The 16,446-nt window shown below is 37.3% G+C and overlaps 1 protein-coding gene across 1 annotated transcript; it reads left to right on the top strand.

Moving 5' to 3' along the window:
- Positions 1-12,215: 12,215 nt before the first annotated feature.
- LOC112605749 (olfactory receptor 4C15) lies at positions 12,216-13,253 on the top strand. Its single transcript, XM_025355587.1, has one exon. It carries the CDS (start codon positions 12,216-12,218, stop codon positions 13,251-13,253), a length of 1,038 nt encoding a protein of 345 aa, XP_025211372.1.
- Positions 13,254-16,446: the final 3,193 nt, after the last annotated feature.

Raw genomic sequence — 16,446 nt, 5'->3', positions numbered from 1 at the left:
GAAGGGTACTTTAAAATAAAGGAGATATGCCTTAAAAACTACTGCAAATTGATTGAACCATAAGGTGAGCTTCCTTCCCATTTTACTGAGAAAATGTAAGTGATAAGAAGAGAACTTCCAGACTCTCACAAATACGTAAGCTGTGCCAATCTGCCAACATGCATCCACTTATATGCTGTCTCCCTACCTGCTACTACACATAGATTATCTGTTCCCCAATCCAAAGCCAAGAAAACCACTTTGTTGTGTGCTGGACTGAGGTCATGCTCTTACTGCTTACACAAGGGCATTGGTCTAACAATCTCTTCTCTTTCTTCTTTCATTGACATTTCCCTCTCTATCAGATCATTACATCAGAAAAGAAGCATTTGTTTTTTTTTTTTTGTTTTTTTTTTTTGAGATGGAGTCTCACTCTGTCGCCCAGGCTGGAGTGCAGTGGCGCAATCTCTTGGCTCACTGCAAACTCTGCCTCCCGGGTTCACGCCATTCTCCTGCCTCAGCCTCCCGAGTAGCTGGGACTACAGGCGCCCGCCACTATGCCCAGCTAATTTTTTTGTATTTTTAGTAGACACGGGGTTTCACCGTGTTAGCCACGATGTTCTCGATCCTAACCTCATGATCCTAACCTCATGATCCACCCGCCTCGGCCTCCCAAAGTGCTTGGATTACAGGCGAGAGCCACCGTGCCTGGCCAAGAAGCAATTTTTAAATCTCTCTTTTCTTTAAAAACAATCCTTCCATTGAGCCTACTTCTTTCATCAATTGTTATCCCATTCCATTCTTTCTCCTTTGTAGCAAAACTCAAGAGATATCTATGCTTGTCTTTCACTTCTCTCTTTTCATTCTTTGATAGTGCCTTTTAGTCATACTCAATATCTAATACTTTCTGAAAATGCTTTTCTCAAGGACACCAATGACCCCTGTATCATGACATTTAATGGTCACTTCTCATTTCTAATTTTATTAAATCAATTAGCAACATTTACATCAGTTTTCCTTGTCAGACTCTCCAAACATAACCGAGATTCCCCAATTAGTAAATATGTCCATCTCAGACTTCTGTCTTGAAGTTAAGACTTGGAAATCCAATCTCTTTCGTGTCATTTCCATCTGAATGACTAATAGATTCCTTGAACTGAACAGGTCTAGAGATGTACTTCTGATTCTTCCCCCATTCTCAACCCTACTCTAATCACATTTTCTATCTCAGTGGATGGTACATTTTGGTCTATCTCAGACCCCAAATCCAGTCTATCAGGAAATCCCATAGACTCAATCTTCAACATGTATTCCAAATTCAACCATTTCTAATCACTTTTAGAGCTGTCACCCAGTTCCAAGCCGCATTATCTTTTACCTGGATTATTGCAATTGCCTCTTACCTACTCCTGCTTTTATTTCAATTTCCCCCAGTCCCGTATTTGATTCTCAACACTACACTCAGAGGTGTAGTGTCTTTTAAATTCACAAGTCAGTCACATCATTTCACACCTCTACTCAAAACTTTGCAATAGCTCTCTATGTCATTCAGGGTAAAATCTAAAACTACTGTAATTGTTAACTATCTGACAGCTATACTCTGGCTGCCCTATGATTTCTCTGAACACCTCTCTTACAACAAACAGCCTTTCTGTTCCTCTTACTGGCCAGGTATACTCTTGCTATAAAACCTTTACATAGGCTATTTTCTCAGCCTGGAAAACTTTCTTCCAATCATCTGCATGACCAGCTCACTTCTTGTTTTTAGATGGGAAGAAATAATGTATTTATTTTGAGATGGAATCTCACTCTGTCGCCCAGTCTGGAGTGGAATGGCACGACCTCAGCTCGCTGCAACCTCTGCCTCCCAGGTTCCAGCGATTCTCCTGCCTCAGCCTCCCAAGTTGGTGGAATTACAGGTGTGTGACACCACACGTGGCTAATTTTTGTATTTTTAGTGGAGACAGGGTTTCACCATGTTGGTCAGGCAGGTCTCTCTAACTCCTGACTGCAAGTGATCCGCTCACCTCAGCCTCCCAAAGTGCTGGGATTACAGGCGTGAGCCACTGCACCCAGTCCAGAAATAATATTTTAGATAGTACTGTCCTTACTCCTCCTGTACAAGTAGGATTGCTGCTCTGAAGTCCAGACTTCGGAGTGTCTTCATTAAAGTTTTCTACGTTTTCTTTCAGTATCTGTGACTGGGCAGTTTTTTTGATGGGGCATCCCAGCCCAGACCCAACTGCATGGATCCCCTTCCTGTCTTTTCTGTTTGGGATGCTGTTTGTCACTCTATTCCATGAGATTACCCAGACGTCCTCAGAAGCTCTGGCTGCTGCATGTATGATGTTATCCCAGGCTCTGTGGCCAGGATCAGAGTAGCAGAAGTACAGCTTGACAAGCAAATGTCTTCCAGAGGTGAGTTCATTGTTTCTCTCATGGGATTGTACTACATTGCTCACTAGAATTGTGTTGACATGATGATTCTGGGTGACATAGGACAGGGACAAAGTTCTGGGATATAAATGACCCCTTACCAACACTTGGCCTTGGAAATGTGTGTGGGGCTTCATCAGTTTTTATCTGTTCATGCTTTGATGCGGTGCCAGCATCTCCGGCCCTGCAGGTGCTAAGAGTGGTGGCAGACATCTTTTGTCTTGTGCATCCTTAATGCTGACACTCAGAAAGGCCACCTCAGCTCTTCTGCAGGCTCTATGCTATGTGTCAGGAAGTTCTGTATGGGTGGCTAGGCTTATTCATTTCAAGGGCTTTAAAGACCTTTGCTCTGGAGTGTTGACTGACTTGTCCAATGGTTGCCCTCTCTTACTTCCTTTGGTAGCAAGGATGGTAACGTTGTATTCTCCTGTGTTGGTCTTAAGCCACATGTGATGAGGGACATGTCTTGTATGAATGTAACCACTTTTCTTGATTCCCCAGTTTTTTCATCTGTCCTCCGCCTTGTTGGTGGTGTTTGGAAGGTAGGGATATTGACAATTTCAAAAGATATCACTTTCCAGGAATACCATGATTATAGTCTAATGTGCTCAACAGAAGGCATTGTTGGAAGAATTGTAGTTCTATATTAACGCTTTAAAATTCCAAAAGGTCAATTCGACATGACCAAGGAACTTGTTCAGATAATCTTGCAGCCTCTGGTTATCAGACTTGTGTCTGTGATCATTATTAAGAAAATATCTTTGAGAGAGTCATTGGAATCCCATATTCATGGACAGCCCCATAAATGATACAACGTCATAAGTAATGAGGTAAAACAGAGTTAAATAAATAGTACGAAAGAAGTGCAAAGGCATTATTTCAACATAAGCAGGGTTTGCAAAGAACAAGAAGAGATGGTTCCTGGACCTGAATAGGAAGAGAGATGCTTAGGCACCAAGAAGAATTTTCATGTGCTCTGGTTGGACAATAAACAAGTACATAGGTACCTCTTCTCTGCTCACAATTCTAAATCTCTACCCAACAAATCACTACATCAGACACTGGCTCAGACATTTTGTAATACACTCTTCAGTCAAATTATTTTTTTTACATCAACCTGATTATATAAACAGAGTTCCTGCAGAACACATTTGGCTGACTTTGCACATTCTAGGGGAGACCCTGATTTTAGAGACATTAATTTTATGATGAATTAATACCCTCAGATTCCTCCCTCTATAATGATGAAACATTTTTTCACGTTAATTGATAAACCAGTTCTAAAATGCATATGAATGTGGGCCCAGGTTTGAATAGTAGCCTTGGTAATAAAAAGTGTGAGAAGCATAGGGATAGAGGACTAGATCTATTAGATATCAGGAACATTTCTTGAAGCTCTGCCTTGTAAATAACTTTGCTATAGGTTGCATGATAAGGAATTGCCTAGAAATTGAGTCACCTGTCTTTGAAAACTTAGTATAATTTTTTAAATTTAATAAATGATGAAGATAGAGTTTTAAATCAGTAGGAAAGAGTAGAATATTGGATAAATTCTAGAAGAAAAACTGGCTATTCCTTCACCTGCTATTTCTTCTCCTTGACTATAGCTCTCTCTGTCTCTGCCTTTCTCTTTTCTGATTTAAACTATTTAAACTTTTCTGAGTTATTCTATTTTTCATAACTGTGCAAATATAATATATTTCTTATGTTATCTCCCTACTCCATCTTTACAATCTTTCTCTCTCTTTTTTTGGTACAGGATGTTGCTCTGTCACCCAGGCTGGAGTGCAGCAGTGCAAATACAGTTCACTGCAGCCTCGACCTCCTGGGCTTAGGCAATTCTCCTACCACATTTCTCTGGAGTAATGGGGACCACAAGCAAGTGCTGCCATACCCAGCTAATTTTTTAAAAAAATATTTGTAGAGTTGGGGTCTCCCTGTTGTTGCCCAGGCTACTCTCAAACTCCTGGGCTTCAGTCATCTTCCTGCCACGGCCTCACAAACAGCTGGGATTACAGGTTCGAGCCACCATACCTGGCCCATCTTTACAATCTTATTTTCATGTTACAGTACTAATAAAGGATTAAGCAAAGCAGGACATGGGATAAAGTAGAAGATTCTAACAGTGTAACTGTGGTTTGAAGTGAGAACCAGGATTCCAGAATGAATTGCTGGGCTTGTTGCTGAGTGATATTTTAAAAATATCACTGTAACCAGGACCGTGGTCTATGCCAGGTGACTCTTCTGTTTCAGAACACACATCTAAAATCCCATGACAAGAAAACACTTCTCTGTAAATTCCTAGGCAATTGAAGTAACAGTGCTTCCGGGCCTTGACTTTTTTGATGAATCTCTTCAATCCTACATTTTTCTGTGGGATATGAGTAGATATAAAAATAGGCAGGATATCACACACACCAAAAGAAGAACTGAAAATAAAGAATGAAGTGGGAGGTGGTGAATGGGTTGAAGTACAGATGAAACAAAAATGGCACATGATTAGTAACTCTTGAGGTTGAGTGATGGGGTCTATTATACAATTTTATTTGTTTTGTATATGTTTAAAATTTTTTATAATACAACACTTGTATAAAAAGAGAAAGCTGATGTACAATGTTAGCTCTTAAGACATTGGTTGCCTTTATGGGAGAAGGAGGGAGAAAGTGATTGTTGGTGATATAAATGAGGCTGGTTTTACTTCTTGGTTACGTATGTATATTAGTCTTGTAATAATTCATCAAGCTTTACCTGAATGCTTTGTGTGTGTATTTCTGTATGCATGTCATTCATCAATGATAAAATTAAAAATTACATATTTGCAAAGAAATAGGTAAAAATGTTTGGAGACTGTGGAAAGCAGCCAATTGTTTGATGTGATCCCTTTCTAAAGGGACCTGAGGTGATCAGTTTAAGTTGTCCCTCAAGCTTCAGTCTCAATGCTACGTTATCTTAAACAGACCATATATTCTTTTCAAATAAAATAAAATAAAAAGATAAAAATTCCTTTAATTTCTAGGAACTGTACTTTCTAGAGATTGTAATTTTTAAAGTCATGGCATCTCAAGATCAGTTTCTGCAAGAAAAAAAATCACATTTCAATTACTCTATACCTCTTTGCATACCTATACATAAAATGTTATTCTTTAATAAGCACTCATCTCATTGCTACCACAGTCCCAAAACAACACATGTTGTCCTTATTGATTAATGCTGCCTCGTCCCAGAAATCACTCTTTAGGGCGTAGTGAGTAGGCATTTTCCCCAAATTCTGCAGAGACATATTTCATCACAGTACACAGTGTTCTGTTCCTGAGCACAAAGGGAAAGGAAAGCATCTTCAAATAGAAACCCAGGAGAAGTTAAAACAAACAAACAAAGAACTCTAATTATCAGGGCCATGAAAGTTGTTTTGCAAACTCTTGAGCAAATGCAAACATAAAATTGCATCTTAGCAAATCATACTGATGGGACATTACCAAAACCCTGTGGGGAATGGAGGAGCTATTCTTCAAGTTCATGACCTCTCAGGGAAACCTCTTTAAATTCCTGTTAGAAACCAAGGAGGAAACTTTTGTTCCTTCATTTATTTATTGATTTTCCTGAGACCATGTTGAAGACAGCACCTGAAAAGCAGTGGGGAACACTGCCTGCCTTGCCTGCCGAAGATGCTCTTCCTTTGTCTATTAAATGTAGAAGGAAGAGCTGGAAACAACCTCACCTTTAGCCACGGGATGGACTCTTCACTATAGAGACTAGGAGACTGGGCATCACCAAAATTTTCAGGGAACTGATAAATGGTGAGGTCATAATTCGCATTTTTGCATTTTCTGAGAGGATTTCAAGTTGTGTTGTAGTGCTTTAAAGTGTGGGTGTTGTGGTCAGGATACAAATTTTAATGCCACGCACGAGCCTACCTTAATAATTGTAAACTTGGGCAGTTGCATAGCCTTTCTGATTCTCTGACTCCTCATATTTAACGAGGACAATAATATTAGCAAGCTCAAAGAATGCCAAAACAAATAAAATAATACATGCAGAGGCCAGAGAATGGCACTTGACACATAATAGGTACCCAGTAAACAGTAGCTGTTATAACAAACTGCAAGCTGGTGGTTTTTGGAGGACCAAAGCACCTAATTACTTCAAGTCTAATAAAATAATTATCATTTATCCTCTAATGCTGCCACTTTCCTGATGTTTTAAAGAGTAGAATTTCCTGAGGCTGTATAAAGAAAACTGATGTAACATGGATAATTCAAGTACTACTGTATCATTTACAGAGCTAAATACTGATTACATTTACTTACATAGAATGATAGTGACTATATTTACTGATATAGAATGAAACATTTACTCTTTCCACAATTATCCCCTCACAAATGGCCCTGAGAAGGACCCCAAGGATGATAAATCATGACTCAAGCCACAGAGTAAATTCTTCTGATTTTAACCATGGCTCCCTCACTTTTCCCAAGTGCATTTGATGTCATAAGTAGCTTTAAGTTCCTTTCTTAGAATTGTTTAGGAAAATTTAAATGCCTGAAGCTGTGAATTGCTTTAGCACTAGTTGTCATGGCTTTGTCTCCTCCTTAAAATGAGATAAATCACTAAGAAAACAGAAGAAAAAAAAAAAAAAAAAGAGCCAGGCACGGTGTCCCATGCCTGTAATCCTAGCATTTGGGAGGCTGAGGCAGGCAGATCACCTGGGGTCAGGAGTTCAAGACCAGCCTGGCCAACATGGCAAACACCCGTCTCTACTAAAAACGTGAAAATTAGCCAGGTGTGGTGGTGGCTGCCTGTAATTTCAGCTACTCGAGGGGATGAGGCAGGAGAAGTGCTTGAACCCAGGAGGGGAGGTGGCGGTCTCAGTAAGATGAGATCCATGCCACTGCACTACAGCTTGGGTGACGAGAGAAATTCTGTCTCAAAAGAAAGGAAAAGAAAAGAAAGGAAAAGTAAAAAGGAAAGGTCAGGCATCTAATAGGAGAAAGGACACCAGTGGAAAAGTGGAAAAAGAAAAAGGGTTTTTTTTTTTCCTTCAAATTCCAGAAAGTAATAGTATAAAAGTTGGACCATTTAGGGAAATTAACAGAGCAACACTGAAAAGAGAGGAAATGATACTGAAATTCTGAAAGTTGAAGAGAACATTATTTCCCAGGTTGCCAGGGAAAGGAACATGCTTAGCTAGACAGGCCAGGAATAAACTTTTCATGGTTGAATAATAATCCTGGATCAAAAATGTGGTGGATTTAAGAAACTTAACAGGGAGGATAATTACAAATAGGATTTTAATTTGTTCTTCTTCTTTGTCGTAACAGTATTTATTTGGAAAAAATGTACGCAAATGGGACTAATATGCATTCATACGTCCACATAAACGTCTCTAAAATTTACTGCTTGAACTATAACTACAAAACATTACTTATAATGATAACCTTACCACTAATTCTTCTTATAGTTTTGAATGTTGTATATACTTCATACTTGAAATAGGAATTCTATTATTTCCAGGACAAATAGAATTAGTTTTGTTGTTAAAACTGATGGGAAGGAAATAGTAGGCAACGTGTGTAGAGGGGAATCAGGAGGCCACTTCCTCAGGTCACAGCCCAAGAAATGGCCCAGCAACCACAGTTCATTATGTGAGGGGCCCTGGGGCAGTCTCAGGGGTGACTCCAGCATATTAAGGGTATGGCTATCAAGAAAGGAAAGACCATGGAATGTTCTATGAGAAATATAAACAAAATAAGCCTCTACCTATAGGACAGTATGAATTTCAAATTGATATCAAAATGAATGTCTAAAGGGTGGAGAGGGCAGGGCCCATAGTATGACTATTTATGGAAAGTGTAGGAAGTTTAAAATTTTTACTATTTGATTCTGTGTTATGTTCACATATTAGTTTCAGGTGTGCAAATGAATTATCCCCAAGTTCCACCTCCTTTTTGAACTGTTTAGATGATGGAAAATATGGCGGTGTGAGTTTTAAACTTAATGTTTAGTTTTAAATATTCTTACAGTAATACAAGATATACAAAACAAATAGAGTCTCTGTCATTTTATGTTTCCTTCTAGATCATAAAATTATATTATAAATATCTATACAAATGGGCAGAGTTATATTTTTTCTGTTTTCTCACTTAAAATATTGTGAAAATGCCTCGACTTCTATGTCCTCGTGTCATTAATTAGTATTTTATTTATAGCACCATGTGATATTAATTTGTGATAGTCTAATTTAGATAAATATCTTCCTATGATTGTATATTTTACATGTTTCTCAATTTTCACTATTGTAAATGACATTGCACCATCTTTTATTATAAAACTTTCCCATTTCATTTCACTTTTAGAATATGTTCTTAGAGTTGAGGTTACTAGTATAAAGAAAATAAACATGTTTATAATTCTGAAGCTATTTACTAATATGTTTTCCAAAAGGATGACATGAATTAAGCAGTTTTACTGTAATTTTAGAAGGGATGTAGCTTAAAAATAGTATAGTTTTGAACACATGTATTATACTCTTATGATCGATTCAATTTTCCAGCTCACTTTGTGTATGTAGATGCTGCTTAAAAATAATATTGACATAAAGATTTCATATCTTACTTTTAATTTGTACTTTGCAGAACACATTCAGAATAACTATCTATTGGACTCTCATGGGTGAGGAAGCTTCAAATGTTGCTATCTATTTTATAGTAGAGGATTCTGAATCATAGTGTTTTGTTCATGGTATGCGACTAGTAGATGAAGCTGGGATTGCTAGCTTTTTGATAGCAGAAAAAAAATACTTTTTAAGTAACTTTTCGTTAGAAGTAATTTTAGATTAAGAGAAAAGTTGTGAAGATACTATAGAGAGCTTCTGCATACTACTCACTTAGTTTCCCTTAATGTTTTCATCTTACATTACCATGGTACATTTGTGAAGACTATGAAATGAACATTGATATATACTGTTAACTAAACACCAGATTTTATTCATATTTCATTATTTTTTCTCCTGTCTTTTTTCTATTCTAGGATTCAATCTGAAACAACACATCACATTTAGGAGTATTTTAAAATGATTTAAAACCATAAATGTTACCATAAATTATGAAGATGCTATACTTTCTATTGTCAAAGTTTCCACACTAATTTTCGAAATCCCTTTTATCTGAAAGAAGTGGTTGGTTTCTTTATATCTAATGAATATTTTAATTCTAAAGTGTTATTGTTCTTAGAGCAGCCCAGATAAAGGAAGTGGAGAGATTAAGAATCATTTAATTATTAGATTAACATAGAGCCTTGTCTTTCTTCCCATCTCCAACCCAATTAGGTTTTCTATGTACAATGAAGTTATTTGAAATAGGAGTGGATACTTGACAGAATGGGGGCCACAGTACTTTAGGGATTACTAAAGACATTTAAAAGTGTTGTGCATTTTAAAACACCATGTCTGCACTGAGACCGACCAAATAAGATATTTAACATTTGTAAATTAATAAAAGGATGAGTAAAACCACCTTGGTCTTGGTAAAGCAAAAATTAGGGTAAAAATGTTATTTCTGCTCTGTGTCAATGGCTCTGAGAGCTTGTTCTCACCACTCAGCATGATCTTCTATGCTTCTTACTGCATCAATGCTTTTGTTTGCATTGCTTTATCTTATTCTCACAAGATATGTATGGATAGACATTCTTACCATATCCATGTACTGAAGTGGAAGCTGAGGCTTTGAGAATGTTAAGAATTTGAAGTGACTTGTTCTAACATGCCATAGAACGAGTAGGAGAGCTTGGACTTGAACCTAGGTCTATATGAGTCTGGAGCTGAAGTTCTTACTCATTTCACCTCATCCTATTTCCCGCTTTGGCTCTAGGCTAAGATGAGCACTGTTGGATCATTTATTGCCATGCTTTACTTTGCAATAAATGGTTACTGATTTATCTAATAACCTTATAAGGTTTGTTTCAGCTCATATTTTCTTGGTGATAACTTATAACTGGATATGGAATTCCTAGTGCAGACACTGCTTAGAAATGGAACCTGAAAAATGGAAATGACTGTTTTAAAGTAAGCAAAAGAATGTATATTAACATATACAGTTGTATATTTGTTAGTTTTATTAACATTTTAAATTGTTTCTGTTAACTCTGACATTCATAAAAATCAGCTTATTTAAATCTCAAAATAAATCCCTTTATTCTTTTATTCACCTATTTTTTAATAGAGGTATATATACATATAAATATACACATATACATATATTCAAACACATGCATATATATATGGTAATTGAAAAATATATTTCAATTATATGTACAGGTGAAGACACAATTATCCTTTAAAGCTGTGTCTGCCTGTGGAAATGAAGTCAAAAGTTGGAGAGTCATTATCTAGATGACTCATAGAAAAGCTTTTTGTAGATAAGATGGCTGACTTTTTAAGTGAGTAAATAGTTACTACAATTGATAAGAGCACTTTATCCTAAGTAAAATGTTCACATTTTCAAATCTGACCATCACCATAATCCTGAGAGATGAGTAGGTAAGCTATATATAAACACTCTGGTACACAATAATGCATATAAAGTTGAAACATATACTTTTAGGAATTAAACTTCATTAGACCTGATTACACTATATAAAAATTGGAAAATAATTAATAAAACCTCAAGATTCTGAAGTGACTTGTTCTGACATGCCATAGAATGAGTAGGAGAGCTTGGACTTGAACCCAGGTCTATATGAGTCTGGAGCTGAAGTTCTTACTCATTTCACCTCATCCTATTTCCCGCTTTGGCTCTAAAATATATTTTATATATTTATAAAATATAAATATATTTATATTCAATATATTGTTTCTCTTCCTTACTTATGTGGTTGATGCCAATTTGTACATGCAAGTGTTTGTAGAAAGGCCACTCCTACTCTGCAGTTCTTACTGGAAAAGGAATATCCCCACTCCTTTCTCTGCTGATCCAGTGGAAAGGAATTGGGTGTTGGAGCCTGAGGTTCTGTGTTAATATCCCAGATTATCTGTTATTTGCTTGAACTTAACTTCTTTAAGCATGAGTTTCCCAGCAATCAAATAGGGATAATAAGACCTAATGCAGACTACTCCCTAGGGCAGTCGGTCCTGAGCCTTCCATTGTTTCACTAGTCATCATAACAACATTCTGATGTAGACATTATTACTTTTATAATAATAATAAACTTCTATTTTCATTTTAAAATGACAGATAAGAAAACCCTTGGCACTTAGTGCATACTTTTTATGTATTAAATGTCAGGTTAGGGACTTTCTAGAGATCTTTCTCTTTTGTAAAGAATGAATTCAGAATGAATTCAGTTAAGACTTTTAAAGAAATATTTGAAAAGCAGCCATAATTTTTAAGTGTCTCTTGAACTATATGCTGTTTTCTTCTAATTGTAGATAAAGCAGTCTCCTGATTAGGAATGGGATGCTGGTTATCCGTGCTCTGATTTCATGCCAATGGCAGGAATAAGTAAGTTACAATGCTCTTTCTCTCATAATTGAGAGGTAACTTCAGAATACTTCTCAATAATTCATAGCAGGAAGCCACTAGTAAATGATCAAAGCTGGCACTTGATATGAAAACTCTTTCTCTTCTCTTCTCTACCACATATCCTTTTGCCGTATTGAACCTCTGGTTGTTTTCAAGTATTCTTTAAATTATCTCCATCATAATTCTGCCTGATATGTCAGTGCTACCTCCAAGAATTTCTAATTTATGTTTTCAATGACAACAGAAGCACTCAATAATTTTGCATATGGATGAACCGACTTGTTGATGACTATGATACTACAAATTGATTTGAAACAAATTTTACTTTGTCCTAATTGCAGATTCCACATGATCCCTGTCGGAGCTTTCATCTTTTCCTTGGAAAACATGCAAAACCAAAGCTTTGTAACTGAGTTTGTCCTCCTGGGACTTTCACAGAATCCAAATGTTCAGGAAATAGTATTTGCTGTATTTTTGTTTGTCTACATTGCAAGTGTTGGGGGCAACATGCTAATTGTAGTAACCATACTCAGCAGCCCTGCTCTTCTGGGGTCCCCTATGTACTTCTTCTTGGGCTTCCTGTCCTTCCTGGATGCGTGCTTCTCCTCTGTCATCACCCCAAAGATGATTGTGGACTCCCTCTATGTGACGAAAACTATCTCTTTTGAAGGCTGCATGATGCAGCTCTTTGCTGAACACTTCTTTGCTGGGGTGGAGGTGATTGTCCTCACAGTCATGGCCTATGATCGTTATGTGGCCATTTGCAAGCCCTTGCGTTACTCTTCTATCATGAACCGGAGGTTCTGTGGCATTCTGATGGGGATAGCCTGGACAGGGGGCCTCTTGCATTCCATGATACAAATTCTTTTTACTGTCCAGCTTCCCTTTTGTGGCCCCAATGTCATCGATCATTTTATGTGTGACTTGTACCCATTACTGGAGCTTGCCTGCACTGATATTCACATCTTTGGCCTCTTGGTGGTCATCAACAGTGGGTTTATCTGCATCATAAACTTCTCCTTGTTGCTTGTCTCCTATGCTGTCATCTTGCTCTCTCTGAGAACCCACGGTTCTGAAGGGCGTTGGAAAGCTCTCTCCACCTGTGGATCTCACATTGCTGTTGTGATTTTGTTCTTCGTCCCATGCATATTTGTATATGCACGACCTCCATCTGCTTTTTCCGTTGACAAAATGGTGGCAATATTTTACACCATCTTAACTCCCTTGCTCAATCCTCTGATTTACACTTTCAGGAATAAGGAAGTAAATCAGGCCATGAGGAGAATATGGAATAGATTGATGGTGGTTTCTGATAAGAAATAAAATGTTAAACTTAAAAAAATCCAAAGTTGTGAGTAAAAAAGGTCAAAATGATCTTAAGTAAAAACTTAACGAGATATACCTTTCATGGCAAGATATAAAGTAATGCTAGAAAAAAAGCATTAATGTGGGATCAGAAAAATTATGTTTCCACCCTCAGGTCATTCATCAACTCTGAGCTGGCAACTCAGTATTCTCATGTTCAAACTGAAGAGAGTTGAATTTTATGCATAGTTGGGATTTAATAATAAAAAAAGAATGACACGAAAAATTATTTGTTAGACTGCTGGGAATTCACTTGCTGATTTAGAAAAAAACCTTTGTGGAGGAAAGACACACATATCCTACAGAATAGGAAGAGAAATTTACTCAAACTTACATTTCAAGTAAGAACTTTATATTTAGGACATTGTTGTCAGTGATTCTAATGAAACAAACAAACAAAAAAAATTCAGGACTCAAGAAGGGCGCAGACCAGAGCATTTGCAGAACCTCAAATGTGGGTTTTTCTGTATTATATGATTCCATCATTTAACATGGGTTTATTACCATCTCCTTCAGGTCACTTGGTGAATTTCTTTTTTATTATTATTATTATACTTTAAATTCTAGGGTACATGTGCACAACGTGCAGGCTTGTTATATATGTATACATGTGCCATGTTGGTGTGCTGCACGCATTAACTCGTCATTTACATTAGGTATATCTTCTAATGTTATCCATCCCCCTTACCCCCTCCCCACATTAGGACCCGGTGTGTGATGTTCCCCTTCCTGTGTCCAAGTGATCTTATTGTTCAATTTCCACCTATGAGTGAGAACATGCGGTATTTGGTTTTCTGTTCTTGCGATAGTTTGCTGAGAATGATGGTTGGTCTAAAACACCAAAAGCAACGGCAATAAAAGCCAAAATTGACAAATGGGATCTAATTAAACTAAAGAGCTTCTGCACAGCAAAAGAAACTGCCATCAGAGTGAACAGGCAACCTACAGAATGGGAGAAAATTTTTGCAATCTACTCATCTGACAAAGGGCTAATATCCAGAACCTATAAAGAACTCAATCAAATTTACAAGAAAAAAACAAACAACCCCATCAAAAAGGAGCAAAGGATATGAACAGACACTTCTCAAAAGAAGACATTCATACAGCCAACAGACACATGAAAAAATGCTCATCATCACTCGCCATCAGAGAAATGCAAATCAAAACCACAATGAGATACCATCTCACATCAGTTAGAATGGCAATCATTAAAAAATCAGGAAACAACAGGTCCTGGAGAGTATGTGGAGAAATAGGAACACTTTTACACTGTTGGTGGGACTGTAAACTAGTTCAACCATTGTGGAAGACAGTGTGGCAATTCCTCAAGGATCTAGAACTAGAAATACCATTTGACCCAGCCATCCCATTACTGGGTATATACCCAAAGGATTATAAGTCATGCTGCTATAAAAACACATGCACACGTATGTTTATTGCAGCACTATTCACAATAGCAAAGACTTGGAATCAACCCAAATGTCCATCAGTGACAGATTGGATTAAGAAAATGTGGCACATATACACCATGGAATACTATGCAGCCATAAAAAAGGATGAGTTTGCGTCCTTTGTAGGGACATGGATGCAGCTGGAAACCATCATTCTCAGCAAACTTTGGCAAGAACAGAAAACCAAACACCACATGTTCTCGATCATAGGTGGGAATTGAACAATGAGATCACTTGGACGTGGGAAGGGGAACATCACATACCGGGGCCTATTATGGGGAGAGGGGAGGGGAGAGGGATGGCATTGGGAGTTATAACGGATGTAAATGACGAGTTGATGGGTGCAGCACACCAACATGGCACATGTATACATATGTAACAAACCTGCACGTTGTGCACATGTACCCTAGAACTTAAAGTATAATTAAAAAAAAAAAGAAAAAGAAAATGCGAAAATCACCCGTCTTCTGTGTCGCTCACGCTGGGAGCTGGAGGCTTGAGCTGTTCCTATTCGGCCATCTTGGGCGTGCCCTTCATATGTATCCCGCTTATCTTATTTGTCTTTGGTTACCTGTGCTTTTGTTGTTGTATCTATGAAATCATTGCCAAGACCAATGTGATGAATCTTTTCCTGTATTTTTTTTTTTCTACTAAAAGTTTTACAGTTCTAGGTCTTTGTCTTTAAATCTCTAATTAAATTTGAATTGATTTTTAAACTATGCTGTACAATGAGTCTGTTTTTGTCATTTGGCTTATGGATATCCAGTTTTCCCAGTAACATTGTTTAAGTGACTATCTTTTCCTTAGGGTGTATTTTTGTCATTCTTGTTGAAGATGAGTTGACCATATCTGCCTGGATTTATTTGCAGAGTCTCTATTCTGTTCCATTGGACTATATGTCTGGGTTTATGCTAGGGTCATACTGCTAAAATTAGTATAAGTTTTGTAAAATATTTTGAAGTCAAGAACTGTGGTATCTGCAGCTTTGTTCTTTCTATAGATTGTTCTCATTATTCTGGGTTCTTACGAGGTCTGCATGGATTTTAGAATATTTTCCTTCGTTTCTGTATAAAAAGCCACTGAAATTTTGATAGGGATTGGATTGAATCTGTTGGTTGCTTTGTTGTATGAACTGTTAACAATGTCAGGTCTTCCAATCTATGAACATAGGGTACCTTTTCATTTATTTATGTCTTCTTTAATTTTGTTCATCTATAATTTGTAGCTTTATAGCACAAGTCTTTCATCTCCTTGGTTAAGTTTATATCTACAAATTTTATTCTTGGCTGAGAATGGTGGTGCATTCCTGTAATCCTAGCACTTTGGGAGACTGAGGCGGGGTGATTCTTTAACCTCAGGAATTTGAGGCAAGCCTGGGCAATGTAGTGAGACCTTGTTTCTACAAAAAAAAAAAAAAAAAAAAAAAAGGCTGGGTAGGGGGTGCATGCCAGTAGTCCCAGCTATGTGGGAGGCTGAGGCTGGAGGATGGCTTGAATCCAGGAGATTGAGGCTGCCATGAGCTGTGATTGCACCACTGCACTCCAGTCTAGGCAACAGAGTGACACCTGTCTTACAAAAATAAAATAAAATAAAATAAAATAAAATAAAATAAAATAAAATAAAATAATTTTATTATTTTTGATGCTATCCTAAATGGGATTATTTTCTTAATATCCTTAATATCCTTTTCAGTGACATTG

This window comes from Theropithecus gelada, chromosome 14, assembly GCF_003255815.1.
Source record: "Theropithecus gelada isolate Dixy chromosome 14, Tgel_1.0, whole genome shotgun sequence".
Taxonomy (NCBI): Eukaryota; Metazoa; Chordata; class Mammalia; order Primates; family Cercopithecidae; genus Theropithecus; species Theropithecus gelada.
The sequence above is the reverse complement of the archived record's forward strand: the minus strand, read 5'-3'. Positions and strand labels throughout refer to the sequence as shown.